General features: G+C 40.0%; 1 protein-coding gene across 3 annotated transcripts in view; it reads left to right on the top strand.

The window, feature by feature from the left end:
- The window catches only part of TMEM63A (transmembrane protein 63A), a 30,143-nt gene extending 15,286 nt beyond the window's left edge, over positions 1-14,857 (top strand). For all 3 annotated transcript variants that reach the window (XM_079298371.1, XM_079298372.1, XM_079298373.1), the window contains exons 14-24: positions 1,212-1,349; positions 2,469-2,622; positions 3,336-3,442; positions 5,051-5,137; positions 5,766-5,828; positions 6,687-6,849; positions 7,709-7,814; positions 8,710-8,877; positions 12,011-12,126; positions 13,097-13,159; positions 13,745-14,857. In XM_079298371.1, coding sequence (XP_079154497.1) covers positions 1,212-1,349; positions 2,469-2,622; positions 3,336-3,442; positions 5,051-5,137; positions 5,766-5,828; positions 6,687-6,849; positions 7,709-7,814; positions 8,710-8,877; positions 12,011-12,126; positions 13,097-13,159; positions 13,745-13,915 — 1,336 coding nt within the window. In that variant the 3' untranslated portion in view covers positions 13,916-14,857. The remainder of the gene's footprint in view (positions 1-1,211; positions 1,350-2,468; positions 2,623-3,335; positions 3,443-5,050; positions 5,138-5,765; positions 5,829-6,686; positions 6,850-7,708; positions 7,815-8,709; positions 8,878-12,010; positions 12,127-13,096; positions 13,160-13,744) is intronic.
- The last annotated feature ends 565 nt before the right edge of the window (positions 14,858-15,422 follow it).

The raw sequence follows: 15,422 nt of genomic DNA, 5'->3' as shown, positions 1-15,422 counted from the left end.
ATTGGAATTAATGTGCTGGACTCTATTCTCTGAGAACTTAGATTAAATTATGTGTGAAGCTGAGATTCCTATGAAATTAGAAAGTTACTTGGTGCCCTTAGGATGCTCAGCTCTGCAGAGCCCTGAAATAGGATGAGAGATACAGGATGCCAGAAGTGAGGTTCAGGTGGTTGTAGATGCTTTTAAATTATGGCTAAAACTTGCTCTGTATGTATTTTAAAAAATAAACTATCAAAGAATACTCAGTGAGGTTCAGGTAGTTGTAGAAGCTTTTAAATGATGGCTAAAACTTGCTCTGTTTACTCTGAATAATCAACTGTCTTAAATACTTGCTGCTGCAAGATGCTGGCAATCTGACATCACTCCTTGAATTCTGGTAAGGAAAAGATCTGGGGGGTTGAGGGTTATGTTTGTTTTGTTTGGTGTTTGTGTGTGTGGTTCTCTGTCTTCTTTATGTTAAGATTGCAACTAAGAAACAAGCATGTTCACAGATTTTAGAATCTCCCAATTGAAATATAATATATATTGTTTCTATGAAAATAGTCTCTGAATATGTGCCTTACCCTTCTACTGCCATGCTTTGGGAGATCTTCAAAAGCATTTATTCTGGGCATGTTTAAATTTTCTTTAAATATTTTGAGTGTCAGTCAACTCATAATATTGGAAGATAGAATTAAGCACTGTGATTATTTTTGGAGTGGGTGAAAGAGGCTAATAATTTGAATTGTGAGAATACCAACATGCTAAAAATTCTTCTGAGAATTCATACTCAAGGCAATATTGGCTGGTTTTGATTCTAGTGTAAAGGATTAGTCTGCAGTCTCATTTCATTAGTCTACTTTGATTTGAAAACAGCTGTATTATGTCAAGATGAATTTAAGAAACTGTCTTTTATTTTTTTCCAATGGTCTCAGGCTTTGATTTTAAAATTTTTTTTAATATGATTCATTGCTGTTGTTTGTGTTGGTAGAAGCAGTAAACAGTTCAAACCAAGACTGCTTCTTATTTCCAACAAAATAGATCTCAGTCCTGTGGTAGCAACTGTTTATATAATGGTCATTATTGCATAATATGTTGCATTTTTTAGGCTCTATCTTGATCACAGGTTATTAAAATTTTTAAAAACCCCAAGTCTTTATCACTGTTCTTATTACATATTTAGCATTTTCATATGTAAAAAATTGGAAAAATATTCCTCTTCTTCCTTACAGCATCCTTAAGGACTTCAATGCCTGCAAATGTCAGAGCATTAAGTGTAAAGGAGAACCCCAGCCATCACCCTACAGCAGGGAGCTGTGTGTATCCAACTGGAAGGTTACATATGCTCCTTATCCTGAGAATATTTGTTGGTAAGATTCCTGTCTTACATCCATTTGTTGGTGATAATGTAGGTTTAGAATGGGCACAGGAGAAAGAGGGATGACAGTGTTTTTCTTTAACCCTAAACTAAAACTTTATGTAGTGTTGGAACGTGGCTAATTTGCCCCTTGATTTTCATTACTTGTGTTCTTCATTGGTCTTGGGATCTGTGGACATTACTTGGGGTAATGGACTAGATTTTTACCACCTCAAGATTTAAAAAAACCCTAATCCTGTTTATGTCTGTCCCTCAGTGTTTCTGTTTTTTGAGGCTAGTGCATGTCTACTGTTGGGATCTGAGGAAAGCAACTTGGTGTTAGTGCTGGGTATCCTCAAAATAAGTATCTATTTTTCTGAGTTGCCATGTGATGGGGTAACTTGATCCACTCTGTAAACTCTGGTCTTTCTTCTTCCTATTCTTTTTCTTTTCTCCCCCCACCCCACCTTGAAGAATTGGGACCACAGAGATATGCCAAGTTCCCAAAAAGCTTGTCACAATTAGGGATGTTACTGAGCCTCTGTCCTGTTTTGTTTGTTCTGAATATTTGGCTTTGCCTGGCATTCAAATAATTCCAGTCCTTTTGGCAATCATCTGAAACAACATTTAAGAACTTTACTTGTTTAAAGTCTATGGTTCCTATTTTAATATTGCAGGAAGGGATGCAGTGTTTGTAAATTTGAAATTTTATTTCACAGCTCAGTTTTTTGGTAGATTCTGCCTCTGATAGGTATTCTCCTTTCAGCAATTCTCTGTGTCTTCTATCTGTCTCTTCTTGTTCCATTTCTGTTTAGTATTTCTGTATTATTAAACAATGAAAGTGTTTCATCCCAAACCTTAACTAGATTAGACACTATGCTTGTGAAAATGAAAGGCTAAATATGTTCTTCTGCAAACACAATTTATGGTATCACTCAAGAGAGGTTGCACAGTTTTCTTTATTTCTAATAGCAACTGGAACTTGTGTAGTTCTTTGTTATATAACTTGAAAGCTCAGTTTAGAAAAAGCAGTGCCACCTGTTACTTGACAGATAGTGTATATATCTTTTTTTAACAGCAAATGCTTGTTGCTTGTTTTAATGTCTTTTTTTATTTTTACTTCTTTCCCCAGGAAAAATCTTTCAGTGCATGGATTGAAGTGGTGGTTTAGATGGGCTTGCATTAATTTGCTTCTTTTTATTGTGCTGTTTTTTCTTACTACTCCTTCCATAATCATCTCAACCATGGACAAGTTCAATGTCACTAAACCTATTCACTACCTTAATGTGAGTATTGTCATATGTTTGGATATAGCTGTGGATTAGACCAAAATTTTGGTAGATTGATAGGATTTCATTGTCTTACCTTCAGCTGAAATTCATACCTTACACCTTCAGTTGAAATTCTCAGGACTGTTTTATGTAGCTGCTGATTAAAACCATAAGTCAAGTAATTTTTATCTGAGGTTTTATGTTATTACAAAGTATTTATGGTTTTTGGTAAAAATTTGCAATCCAAACTTAAACAATTCTAAATTTTGTAATCAAAAAATCTTTGCAACAAATGGAATTTCAAGTCCAGCATATATTTTGATTTTTATGGTAAGCAGAGGGGAAATGCAGATTTGTAACTCTGAGGTAAAATGTTTTTTTATTTTGCTTGTAGGGTTCCAATCAAGATGGCATATATATCTGATCCTAGTCTGACTGCAGCTAAAGCAACTTGCAGGCTGTTCTTTTTAAATATTTCCCCAAGCTAGTGTAAACTACATAAAAACTACTTGTGAGACTGCACTCTCATGGAATTTAATTCCCAATCTCACTTTGATTTTTTTGTCTTGTATGCCAGTGCTAAACACTCACTATTCAGTTTAGGACTATGTGAATATAATTTCTGCAGTTCATCCTGCTATAATTTACAAAAAGCAAAATATTATCTCTGTTCCACCACAACTGCATTAAAGTGTTTTTAATACTTATTCTTATTTTCTTCCCACTAGAATCCTGTTGTCAGTCAGTTTTTCCCAACACTCTTGCTGTGGTCCTTCTCAGCTTTGCTACCAACAATTGTCTATTACTCAACTTTGCTGGAGTCCCACTGGACAAAGTAAGCAATCTTCTCCTCTGTTTTTACCTTATCAGCTGAATTACTAAAATAAATGAAAGCTCTTATTTTTCACAGAGCTCTCAAATCCGCAGACCTCTTGTAGCAGGGAATTTCCTGTTCTTGTCTCTTTCTATTGTTATAACCACACTTCAGGGTTTGGGTAATTTGTAACCCACACAGCAAGTATAATCTAACCACATGATTTGCTTATGCTTTCGCCTGCTCCCTACCTTGTTCCTCTTTGTGTTTAATCAGAAAAAAATTGTATGAGCAGGCTCAGGATTTGTAGCTTCAACAGGAGCATGGGAAGTGCCTCTAATCCACTAATCACCTTGCTCTCTGGGAAGACAGACAATGTGTTTGGATCCCCTCCAGGCTGACAATTTATAAAAAGGGCATCCATCTTTTTGTTGTTTGGCATGACAAAATGATCTGGATGTAACTGTGGTACACTATTGTGATCTGTTGGATATCAGTGGTGATCTGAGAAGACCTATGGGGCCAGAGGCCCAGCAGATGTGTTGATGCAAGGTTTTCACATTGGACTGGTGCACCCCAGAGATGTCAAGCCCACTGCTATGCTGCTGATTTGGAGAATTTAGCATAGCTTGGTTTGGAGTACCAGATTTGATGCCTGTTTACCTACACACAGATAAAAGCATGGTACTTAACACTGAATCCCATCTTCACTCAACCTCACTCTGTCTTTATCCATAAAGTCAAAACAACCTTTCTACTATCCATTGTAGTCATTGTTTGTATTTATATTCTAAGGTAAATTTGGTTTTTTTTTGCTTTCTAATGTTTGTACAATTCCTTTCTAAGACACCATGTGAAGAGTCTGCTGTTTATTTGTCACAACTGTATGCTTTTCATCAATTCTGTTTAGGTAGCTGTGCTACACACATGAACTTAGAGCACTTCTCAACCAGTTAAAGTAGTTTTCTGAAGTCCCTAGAGATCACAGGTCTGATTTCAAGCCTTGATGTAGTTACACTGATAGGTCTCACAGTGCCCAAGTGTTCCTGTAATAAAACCTCTATGGCTTTAAAGTCCTATCACCTCTAATAGTCTGAAGTGTTCATAGTGCTGCACTTTTCTGGCAACAGGGTGTCACTGGATCCGTGTTCCTGCTACTCCAGTAGGGGCATAGCATTAGTAGTATCATGTTGTTCCCCAAGACTTAACACTTGACAGGGAGGTTGTCTAAGTGTCTGGTTTCTTGGCAGTGGTGCCCTTTTCTGAACTGCTTAATGCCTCCTGGTATGACACTTGAAGAGCTGTTTGTTTACAAGCTGTTGCAAGATTGAGTGTCTTGGGGTGAGAGACCAGCTGTGCTTGTTGCACATCCCTGTGCAGACCTGCAGTGATGCTCATCCAGAGTCTGGGTTAACATTCTGCAATGTTTTTGTTGCCCAAGAAGATACTCAGAGTCTGCTTGGTCCATATTGGTGAATATCTCAAAGATGTTTGGTTTTTGTCTGATAGCAATGTGATATGGTAGGGGAAGCTGGAAGTCTGACAGGTGCTGGCATTGTCCAGGAAAGATCCTTCATATGTGGCAGTGTTTGTATGAGTTTCTCACTCAGTGCCTTTTTCTGTTGATAGATCTGCAGAGAACAGAATAATGATGCATAAAGTCTACATATTTTTGATCTTCATGGTATTGATTCTGCCTTCCCTTGGTCTGACCAGGTAAAGAATCATAGTTTGAGATAATGGCTGAGTACTTTTATAATGAGACATCTTGCTTGTGTTTTCTAGTTGTGAGGTATAGTCAGTGTACACCCCACTCCCCCCAGTGTGTGTGGTTATGTTATCATAACACATTAGATTTCAATGTTCATCTTGTATCTGAGATCCTCAGAGCCCTTAAAAGTTTCCAAAGCCTGGCTTTTCTTTTAACAAAGAAACTTAAGACCTTGTAAGATCAATGGCTAATTAAAAGTTACCCATACTCACCATTATAGCTGAGAACCAAATTTCCTGACTGTCTTATACTTCAGTTGGAGTTGTCAATTTTTTGCTGCCTTTAGAGTTTTTGACTGTTTCCCTGGGTGACATGTATTTGTCTTATCTGTATAATAATTGCTAAAAATGGATCATTAAAACTTTTACATGAAGTAGATGGTTTTGTTCTGTTTGATTTTGAATCTTTTTTCTTATTTCTATCAGTTATTCTGATAAAGCTAAACCAGTGTTCACATTATTTGATTAAATTCTCTCTATCCACTATCTTGATTTAAGCTACTTAAAAAGAGAAGCAATTTCAGACAGTATTGAGGTGTGGGAGACTGAATTACACTCACCATCTTTCTTTCAGCCTTGACTTTTTTTTCCGCTGGCTGTTTGACAGAGAATCATCTGATTCTGCAGTTAGGCTGGAGTAAGTATCAGCTAAATAATATTCTCTCTTTACTATTCCTTTGTCAAGGAATACTTAGGGCTTAATTGATTGGTTGATTTATTGCTGTTTACTGTCCTTGGTTAGTGCTTGTTAAAATTTGCTCAGGGTTGCTATTCTGGGATGGTGTTGAGCTTCTGAATAAGACAATAAGGTTGGACATTAGAAAGAATTTCTTCACAGAAAGGATGATGAGGTATTGGAATTGGATGAGGATTGTTGTGTATCATGGACAGGAGATCTTCACAAGGATTGCAGTGAGACCAAATAGCTGCAGCAGTTCTCTTTCTGTCTGTAATCCACTGAATCTTGATTTTAAGAAAAAAGTATGTTTTTAAACACATTATATTGCAAGTTTGCAGATATTGGTTATTTTGAGCTCTTGTGCCTGTGCCTGGAGGGAAAGAATAGAATGCAATTATTAGGACATGGATTTCCAAATACTGTTTCAAAATCAATAACAGGAAGACAATTAGGAGTTACTAAGTCAGGAGAGATGATTGTTCTACTGCAGTCTTATCTCATCTTGTGTCAGGTTGCTGTTGCAGACGTCAGATGATGCTCTTGACTGCTGTCAGCCACCCATTAGGCTGCTGCATAAGTTTTGTGAACAGTTTATTCCTCATCTGAACTACAACTCAGCCAGGCTCTTACATACCCTGGCTGCATTTATAGCTGTGCAGTATTCGTTTAGAAAAACAAAAATTCTTCTGGCTGCTTCCTAACATATATAGTGCTTATTCTTACGGTAAGAGATTTCCAAAGGCAATAGGGATGCGTTGCATACATCAATGTTTGCTTGCCTTCCTCCCAGTCAGTGTCTGGTGTCTTTCCTGGCAGATGTGTCTTCCTGCCTGACCAGGGAGCCTTCTTTGTGAACTATGTGATTGCCTCTGCTTTCGTGGGCAATGGGATGGAGCTGCTGCGCCTGCCCGGCCTCATCCTTTACACCATACGCATGATCATGGCCAAGTCCACAGCAGAGAGGAAGAACATCAAACAGGTACTGGCCCTCCTCAGCAGGAGGCATCTCAATGACTGATCCTTGTCAGAAGCAGTGGGAGCACCCTTCCTTCATACCACTAATTACCATCTCCTGACAGTTTCCTTTTTTCTTTTTTTAGCCTTTGTTTTGCTTGTCCATGGCAGGTTCATATTCCCTTCATTCACAGCACAGATAACAGGGAGGGATTTATTCCAGTCAGAGATGGTCAAAAATCAAAACCCCAGCTCTGAGCTTCAGGTATCCACTCCTTCATAGCTCTAAGTCAGAGTTTTGTGATTTGGATTTTATAGAATAATTCTGATTTTTATCTTATAGTCTGAACTTCAGGGGATTTTTTTAATTGAAATCTGTTTAGAGTTAGTTTCTTCTGTCAGCCATCAGATGTGTACAACTTGCTTTAAACTAAACATACTCCTAGGAAAAAATATATTTTTGCCTATATTCCACTTTAAGAGGTGGACTTTTACTACCAGGTGAAGTGTCATTCTATATCTTAAAATTCCAGGTGTTGCAATGGGAACTTAAGCCTGTATACAGCTGCCACAGTGACTTGAGGATTGAGTCTGGCATAACTATTTTCTGTCTTGTGATTTTAAGAAGCTGCTTCTTGTAGATGCAGATTCCCTGAGAAATTACTTTAAGGCTAGGAAAGAAACAGCATCTTTTCTGTGTGTCCAGGTAATAAAAACACAAAATACTTAATCTAATTACATAATTTCTGCCTCTTAAAGAAATAACTGATCTCTCAGGGGGAGCGAATAAGAGAAGGTGAATTGTTCTTTAATGAATCTATTCTTAACTCCTGACACATTGATGGATGACTTGAGAGTTTTGGGTGTTTTGTTTTTGTTCTTAGCAACAGGCATTTGAATATGAATTTGGAGCAATGTATGCCTGGATGCTGTGTGTGTTCACTGTCATCATGGCCTATAGCATCACGTGTCCCATCATTGTCCCTTTTGGTAAGTTTTCCAGTGAGCACTGTGGGAGTGAGATGGGACATTTGGGAAGTTTGGAAGACCTAGCTCTGCATTGTGATTCCCATTCAAATGCTGATAATCCTCACGACTTGGATCCAAGTTTCCTTCCCTTCTTGTGGAAGAACAGTGCAAAAGATTATGAATTACTTGGCTCTTGTACTGTCTTTAGAGCTTGAAAGTACATTTAGATTTTTACTTTATTTCTCAAATTTGAGTGTACTGGCTTTGGTGATGAGGGGTTTAGATCAGAAGTAAGTAGCAATAAGTAAATTTATAGAGTTGGTATTTTCATTTTCTAATCCAAAACTTTACAGATCTAGATACAAGACAATTACCTAAATTAGCTGTTGTTCAGAACTGGTTTAATCAACAACTTTATTATTGGGCGAATGTAGCCAATTTCTATGTAACAATGTAATTGATATTTACTCACATTCCATTTTGTATGCAGTTGTAAATATCTGAATGTGCCTCTGCATCCCAAAGCTGTTGCAATTCATATCTGCCACAGCAATTGCTGGCTGTTTGTTTGGATAAGGAATAGCTGACTTGAAATACAGTTATGAATCTGGTGAGAGGCTGAGAGGGAGATGTTAAACCACTGTCAGGCCTTTCTTAACAGCAGAGTGGAAGGGGAGCTGGGAATTCTTCCCTGCTGGTCTGTGCTCTCCCTAGGAGCACAAGAGGCACTGCAGAGAAGTGTGTGGAGAGGGGAAGGATGAAGATGCAACAAGCTGAGGAGCAGGAGCTGTTTTGCAGTGTACCCCCCTTGTGTTTGGGCTGTATCCACTCACTTGCTTAGTGTAGATCTCACAGAGTTGCTGCTTTTTATCAAACCTCTGGCAGCCCCTGCTCAGCTCTCCTGTTTTCCTGACAGGTTTGATCTACATCCTCCTGAAGCACATGGTGGACCGTCACAACCTGTACTACGCCTATCTCCCTGCCAAGCTGGAGAAGAAGATGCACTTTGCAGCTGTCAACCAGGCCCTGGCAGCTCCCATCCTCTGCCTTTTCTGGCTCTATTTTTACTCATTTGTACGCCTGGGTAAGTATTGCCTGTTCCCACCTGGAAGCTGCTCCCAGCTCTCTTGCCAGATTCCCTGAATTAGGTGATTTGCACAAGAGTCTTTGATGGAGATGGCTGATATATTAAACTCTTAGCATGAAGCTCCATGTTCCTTTATTTCATGGGAGATCATATATTCCTTAAATCAGTATACATGGAATTGGCCAGTTGGGCTGTGAAGTGACAGACAGGAAAAATCATTACATAAAACCAAAATCTACTCAGAATTAGCTTTTTATAATAAGATGATCACTGGTTTCACTACCTACATTTGTGTAGCCTGGGCCTAAGTTTAGTTTGGCTGGGTAAATTTGCTGCTGCCTCCGTTGTACTGCCATCACTTAGGAAAAAATGCTAAAATGTTGGCTAATGCTAGTCCTCATATGTTCTACATCATCCATCAAACTTTACATGGAAGAGTGCAGTGAGATGGTGACTCTCTTCCCCACATTGTAGTTTGAAACATCGTGGTTTGTAACTTATTTGTAAGATAGGGTCATTCTGTGTTTTGCAAATACTTGGCATTGATAGTATTGGCTGTGCTGTACCAACAGTTTAGATGTCAGAAAAGGTAGGCAACAGCTTATGGGTTTTTAAGCATTTGGCATGGAATGGGGATGTCAGTGATGCTGGAAGAGTTGGGTTCCCTTTCTTTGGAGGGAAGCTCATGATAGCTATCTGTATTGTGCCCTCATGACAAATGATCACATTTGCATTGTGTTTTTCAGCGTACCAGCAGTCAGAAAGGTATTGTTGGCAAGCTGTCATCTCACTTTAGGAATAGATAAAGCTATGGAGGAAAGCTCCCTGTGGATGCAAGAGGCACTTGGAACTATTGCTTCAGGCTGTCCTTGAATTTGAATAGTTGTTCTTGCATTACTTATGTGTTTGAGAGCTTGTTTTTTCCCTTGTTTTGAGAGCTGCTTTTGCAACCAGGAAGACCAACAGATCTGGGTCCTCTAAATTAACAGGAGAATTTCTAGAGCACACTTTAGAAAAATGAGCTCCAAGCACTCAGCATCTGATGTACCTCTTTAATTGTCAGGAAGGAAATCCTGGTGAAGTAAAAATTAAATCTTTATTATAATGTTTTCTAGTTCTGCATGGTAAAACCATTATTTGTCAGGGACCTTAGTAATGGAAAACACAGCCTGGATTACCATGTTTGGCTTGGTCAGTGTTGAGGATCCTGTTTACAGGATGTTGTTCAGTGGTTTCTCAGTGCACAGGGCAGTCTGAGAGGTAGGAATTTGACACTTTGATTTCTTTGCCATTGATTTCATTGCTGCTTCTTGTGCCAAAAACAAGGAGGAAGAGTAAGAGAGGTCTACTTCCTTACCTGCAAAATAGATAAGTTTATGGTGTAAAGCTTGATTGTTTGGTCATTGACTTGTGTAGCTGGCTTGATACGGGTGTTTCAGTCTGGTTACAGAGTCTAGTGACAATACTCTGGCTTCTCACTCCTCATATATTAATGTAAGGCTGGAAAGACCGCTCCCCTAGTTCTCAGTCAGGATCAAAACCTGACTGGATATAGAAAGTGAAAGGCTGTACACATCTTTTTTTCTTCTCAGTGCCTGTATTCTTTCTTAACTCTTATACTACCCATCCATCCATCCTATACCTGCAGCACTACTGGGCTTCTCATCACAGAGGAGTTGAGGTCTTATCTGCAGTAGAACCCCCATGTCCTGGGACAGTCTCTTGAATCCCATCTTCTCTAGAACTGTTGGCAGAGAGGAGTTCTGAGGACACAGGGCAGGGAAAACTGATGTAGGAGACTTTTTTCCTTCCCTGATGTCTGCTGTTTGTCTTGTGGTTTGCACCATACATTGGCTTTGGTGTAGACACAATTCACTGTCAGGTAAACACTTGTGCAACCTGTGCTTATAAAAACTTTCCTCCCTAGGGAAGTTTTTTCACTTCCTTTTTTGGTTTGAATAGTGATGTGTTTGTAGGTCTTTTTTAGTTTTGTTTTTTGCATGTATGTGGTGTTTTTCCCCTTGTGAACAGACCTGTGCAGCAGTTCTATAACCCTTTAAAGTGTAAAACTTGTCTATTCTGGGCCACTGCATGTACTGGGTTTACAACAAAAATGTTACCACAAAAATTGCCTCTTTTGTCTGAAGAAGCTTGGAAGCAGCTAGGGATGGCAGTGATGTTTACTTTTCCCCAATATCCTATTTGAGTCATCTTTACTGCAAAAAGAGATTAATTTCTTTAGAATATTTCTCTAGTGGATCTGGAAAATAAGAAGTCACTGTAATGTTTAATACTTTTTCCAGACTAGGCAACCATGTCCTTTCCTATAGTTCATTGCACTGCCTCTGAACTAAAACTTGTGTCAGCCTAGTTCATATTTACTGTTTCTTCTCTTGATCTTTTTCCTTGGATTCTTCCCAGTTCTGTCCATATTTTATTGTACACGAGGCTAGCCAGCCGAAGGCTTAGCAGCACTGAATTATTTTATATAGGTGACAGACTTGTCTTTTTTTTTTTTTTTTTTTTCATTTTCCTCTCTTTCCATGTTCTTTGACACCATCCCACTACTGACTCCTTGGCAGTGCCATTGTTATCCCTCATATCCATTTATTATTTTTCCTTTCAAATTGTACTTATTTGCTGTTTCTCCATGCAATTTTATCTTGTTTGTTTTTCATTTTGATCCTTTAAAGCAGGTGGGGTGATTTTATCTACTAAGAACATTTTGATTCTCCTCTCCCCCCACCTCCATCTCTTTGAGCTGATGGCAAACAATCCAATTTGGTGCCATCATCATAATTAATCAATGTAATTAATATCATATTTCACAGATCATTAATGAAAATATTTAAGAAATGGGTCCAGAATGGGTGAATGAGAGAGGAGAAGAATCACTGAGTCTTGTCTATCATTTAAGCATTACAGCAACATTTCTTGGCCTCTAGGAAAAGTAGAACTTAGTATGTAATGACATTCTCCTGTTTGTGGCTGGAAGTGGGCTGCCCATTCCTTTGAGGAAAAAAAAATCCATGAGGCTTCTGAAATGAGGAGGATAAATAAGGCTTTTTTTGGTTTTGTTGGGTTTTTCTGCTATACATTTTTATATTGTATTCTCTGGGTATTTTTCTAGGTTTTAAAGCACCTACCACCATGTTTACCCTGCTGGTTGTCAACATCACTATTGTTATTTGCTTGGCTTACACTTGTTTTGGCTGTTTCAAGTACCTGAGTCCACTGAACTATAGGGTAAGTGATGGATACCTGACCTTTCAGCACCTACCTGTGTGCTTGATGGAGTGATGGAGCACCAGTTATTCCTGCTGGGCTGTCCCTGCCTTCCTTCTGGCAGTGTCTGCTCACAGAGGTTCATGGTAAGATGGCTGAAGTGAGCCTGTAGTACAGGTAGGCTGCTTGGCAGAATGGAAAGTCTCTGTTTCTGCAGGAACTGAGTTTGAGAGAAAGGAGCAGTATGGAAAAAGTATCCTGAGGTGCATCCCCAGCAGTGTGGCTGGCAGGTTGAGGGAGGGGATTTTGCGTCTTTGCTTTGCTCTGGAGAGACCCCACCTGCAGTGCTGCATCCAGCTCTGGGGTCCCCAGCACAGGAAGGACATGGAGCTGTTGGAGTGAGTCCAGAGAAGACAACAAAGATGATCAGAGGGAGGGAGCATCTCTGCTGTGAGGCCAGGCTGATAGAATTGGAGGTGTTTGGTGTTCAGCCTGGAGAAGAGAAGGCTTTGGGGTGACCTAATTGCAGCCTTCCAGTACCTGAGGGGAACCTGCAAAAAGAGGTGGAGAGAGAGACTTCCTATGAGAGCATGAGTGAAAGGACAAGGGGGAATGGCTTCAAACTGACAGTAGGTTTAGATTAGGTAATAGTAAGAAATTCTTTGCTGTGAGGTTGCTGAGTAACTAGCACAGGTTGCTCAGTGATGTTGTGGATTCCCCATCCCTGAAAATGTTCAAAGCCAGGGTGGATGGAATTTGGAGCAACCTGGTCAAGTGGAGGGTGCCCCCTCCTGTGGCAGGGAGCTGGAATTAGATGATCTCTAAGGTCCCTTCCAAGCCAAACCTTTCCATGATTCTGTGTAGAAGGATTGGTGGAGAGAGTGCCAGCGCTGCACTGAGATCTTTTGCAGGTTTTGGGTGCTCATGATCTGTGTGCATTGTTTTCACTCACCAGTTTGATGTCTCTTTTCCCACCTCTTGCTGGTTACAGATTGAAGACACACAAGGTGAAAGAGGAAAAGACACAGATGTACCAACAGTCCCAACATCTTCTGTAAGAAGCTAAGAGTTACTAATATTCCTTTGTTTCCTAGAAAAACTTAATTTCTCACCCTGCTTACCAAAGAGCCTGTGTAGGACATATTAGTCTGAATGGATTGTGGGATTTCCCACATGCATGTGGGACCAGAGGGTTCTGCAGCAGGGCTCCTTGACTGCTCCCAAGTGCTGTTCCAGAAGTACCTTTGGCTGCCATTTTAGGAGTAGCTGAGACACTGCTTCCCACAGCTCTGTGTGCTGTGTTCTGTGCCCTGCCCCAGACAGATCCTCACATCTGGACAGCTGCCAAACACAGTCAGTTGCCACTGCTTTGATTATGAAAGTTGTGATGTGCAGCAGGTCTTGCTTGCCATGTCACTGAGAAGGAGGTAGAAGGAAAGGCCCTCATGCCACAATAAAGAAGTGCAGGTGACTGTTGCACCAGGAAGCTTCCAGCAGGGTGCAAAAGGCCTGACATGTTAAGGTGAAGAATGGGGAAAAAGGATGAAAAGAAGAGTAACAAGGGGGAAATTTCTCCTGGGTGAGTTCTGCCAGCAGTGTGCTTTGAGAGTCCCCTAAAGCCCTTCACTTGTGATTGCAGATGTACGTCCCCCAGGTTTTGCGTCCTCCTCCCACCGAAAGGACCGTGCTGGCCCCCACGGAGCAGCATTCCTATGGCACCATGGACAGCACTTGCTCCCAGCCAGAAGGGATCAGAAGCTATGCCACTGGACCTGCAGTTGTGGAGCAGGCATCAGGAGCTTCACTCTGAGTTGTGTTGTGAGGACTAACACAAGATGGAGCACTTGGCCCAGGTTTAGCAGAGCTAATTCCCTGCCACCTCCTACTAAGTATTCGGTGTTATTTATGCATTCCTGCCTGCAGAAAAGGTACTGAAATAATTCATTGTGTGGTCTGCAGCTGTGCTGGGAGATTAAAAAGCAGATGCCTTGGGACTGATTGTTTTCCAGGCTGCCTACACGCGTTGTGAAACAAACAAGTTGAACGTGGAGATGTTGATCCTCAGGGACTTCACTTCTGCTAGCTCATCACTTGCCTTATAAACATGAATTATGCTGCATATAGATAACTGGTCACCACCAAAGCCAGTGTAGCTATTAGAGCTTTCATTTATTTATTCAAAATAATTATTCCCTTTTTAAAAACCTCCAACATTTATTATTTATAAACCTCTTGGGATGTGTTAAATCCTGAGACAATGCCCCTTTTGATGAAAATGCTGTTTGTGTGGGTGCTGAGAATGGTGTGTGGGAGTCTCTCCTCTTTTCACCCAAAGTAGTCAGCATAGTTTTGATCATGTTACTTTTTTTTTTTCCTTGAAAGAGATGAGGGAATTACTGTGCACTTGGGTACTAAAAGTACCAAAGCAAAAAGGCTGGTGTAAAGAAGGGAGTGATTTATCTGTTTTTATATATTTTTTGAAGGGCATTTAGGTTGGTAGTTTCTGTTCACTATTTTTAAGGGCCTTCCACAATGAAAATTCACCTGCCAACAATAAAGGATGTAAGCATTTTATCTCTTTTAGTCTTGGGTTAAAATGACAGATCTCTGGGTTTTCTCTATAGTGCCAATTATATGAGTTGTAAGATACTAAGTTTTTAAATTATGTATTAGGTGCTAATCTATTCAAAAGTGCAATGTGTCAAAGTGTAACTAATAATCACAGAGCAATAAAACAGTGAGTTTAGAAAAATTTCAAGCTGTCTTGATTTATTATTCTTTTCCTTGTATGTTGAAACAGTCTTTTTGCTGGCTGCCTCACAGCATGGTCATGAGCTCTTCATAAGAGCACTGCCACAAACCTTAGAATGACAGAATGTCCCATGAGGAATTTGAATACTTTTGTATTTCTTTAGGGGATGAATCTTGGTGACCTATGGATAGGAGAAGCTTTTGGCCTTCTGTTTCCTTGCTTGTTGTTAAACTGTTATTTCCTGAATTTGACCTTTTCTAGCATGTCTATAAAGCAGCAACATCTTGAGACTGAAGGAGACTTTGTACTATAAATGTGTGCAGATGTTCAGTGTCTTGCAGGGCTGCCTCCAGCTTCCCAAGAACAGCACTTGGGCAAGTGCTGAGCATGAGACCTGCTCACTGCAAGATGGGCCTTGTGGAGCTCTGAGCCCTCATTACAAACCCATCCTATTAGCTGAAGATGCACCTCTGGATTCTTTAAAGGCAGGTGAGGAGCATTATCCAGTGAGGGGGGCATGGCTTTATCAGACCATTTTATACTCTCATTTCTAGCTGCACTACCC

The sequence above is a fragment of the Erithacus rubecula genome (genome assembly GCF_903797595.1).
Source record: "Erithacus rubecula genome assembly, chromosome: 2".
Taxonomy (NCBI): domain Eukaryota; kingdom Metazoa; phylum Chordata; class Aves; order Passeriformes; family Muscicapidae; genus Erithacus; species Erithacus rubecula.
This window is presented reverse-complemented; position numbering and strand designations above follow the sequence as displayed.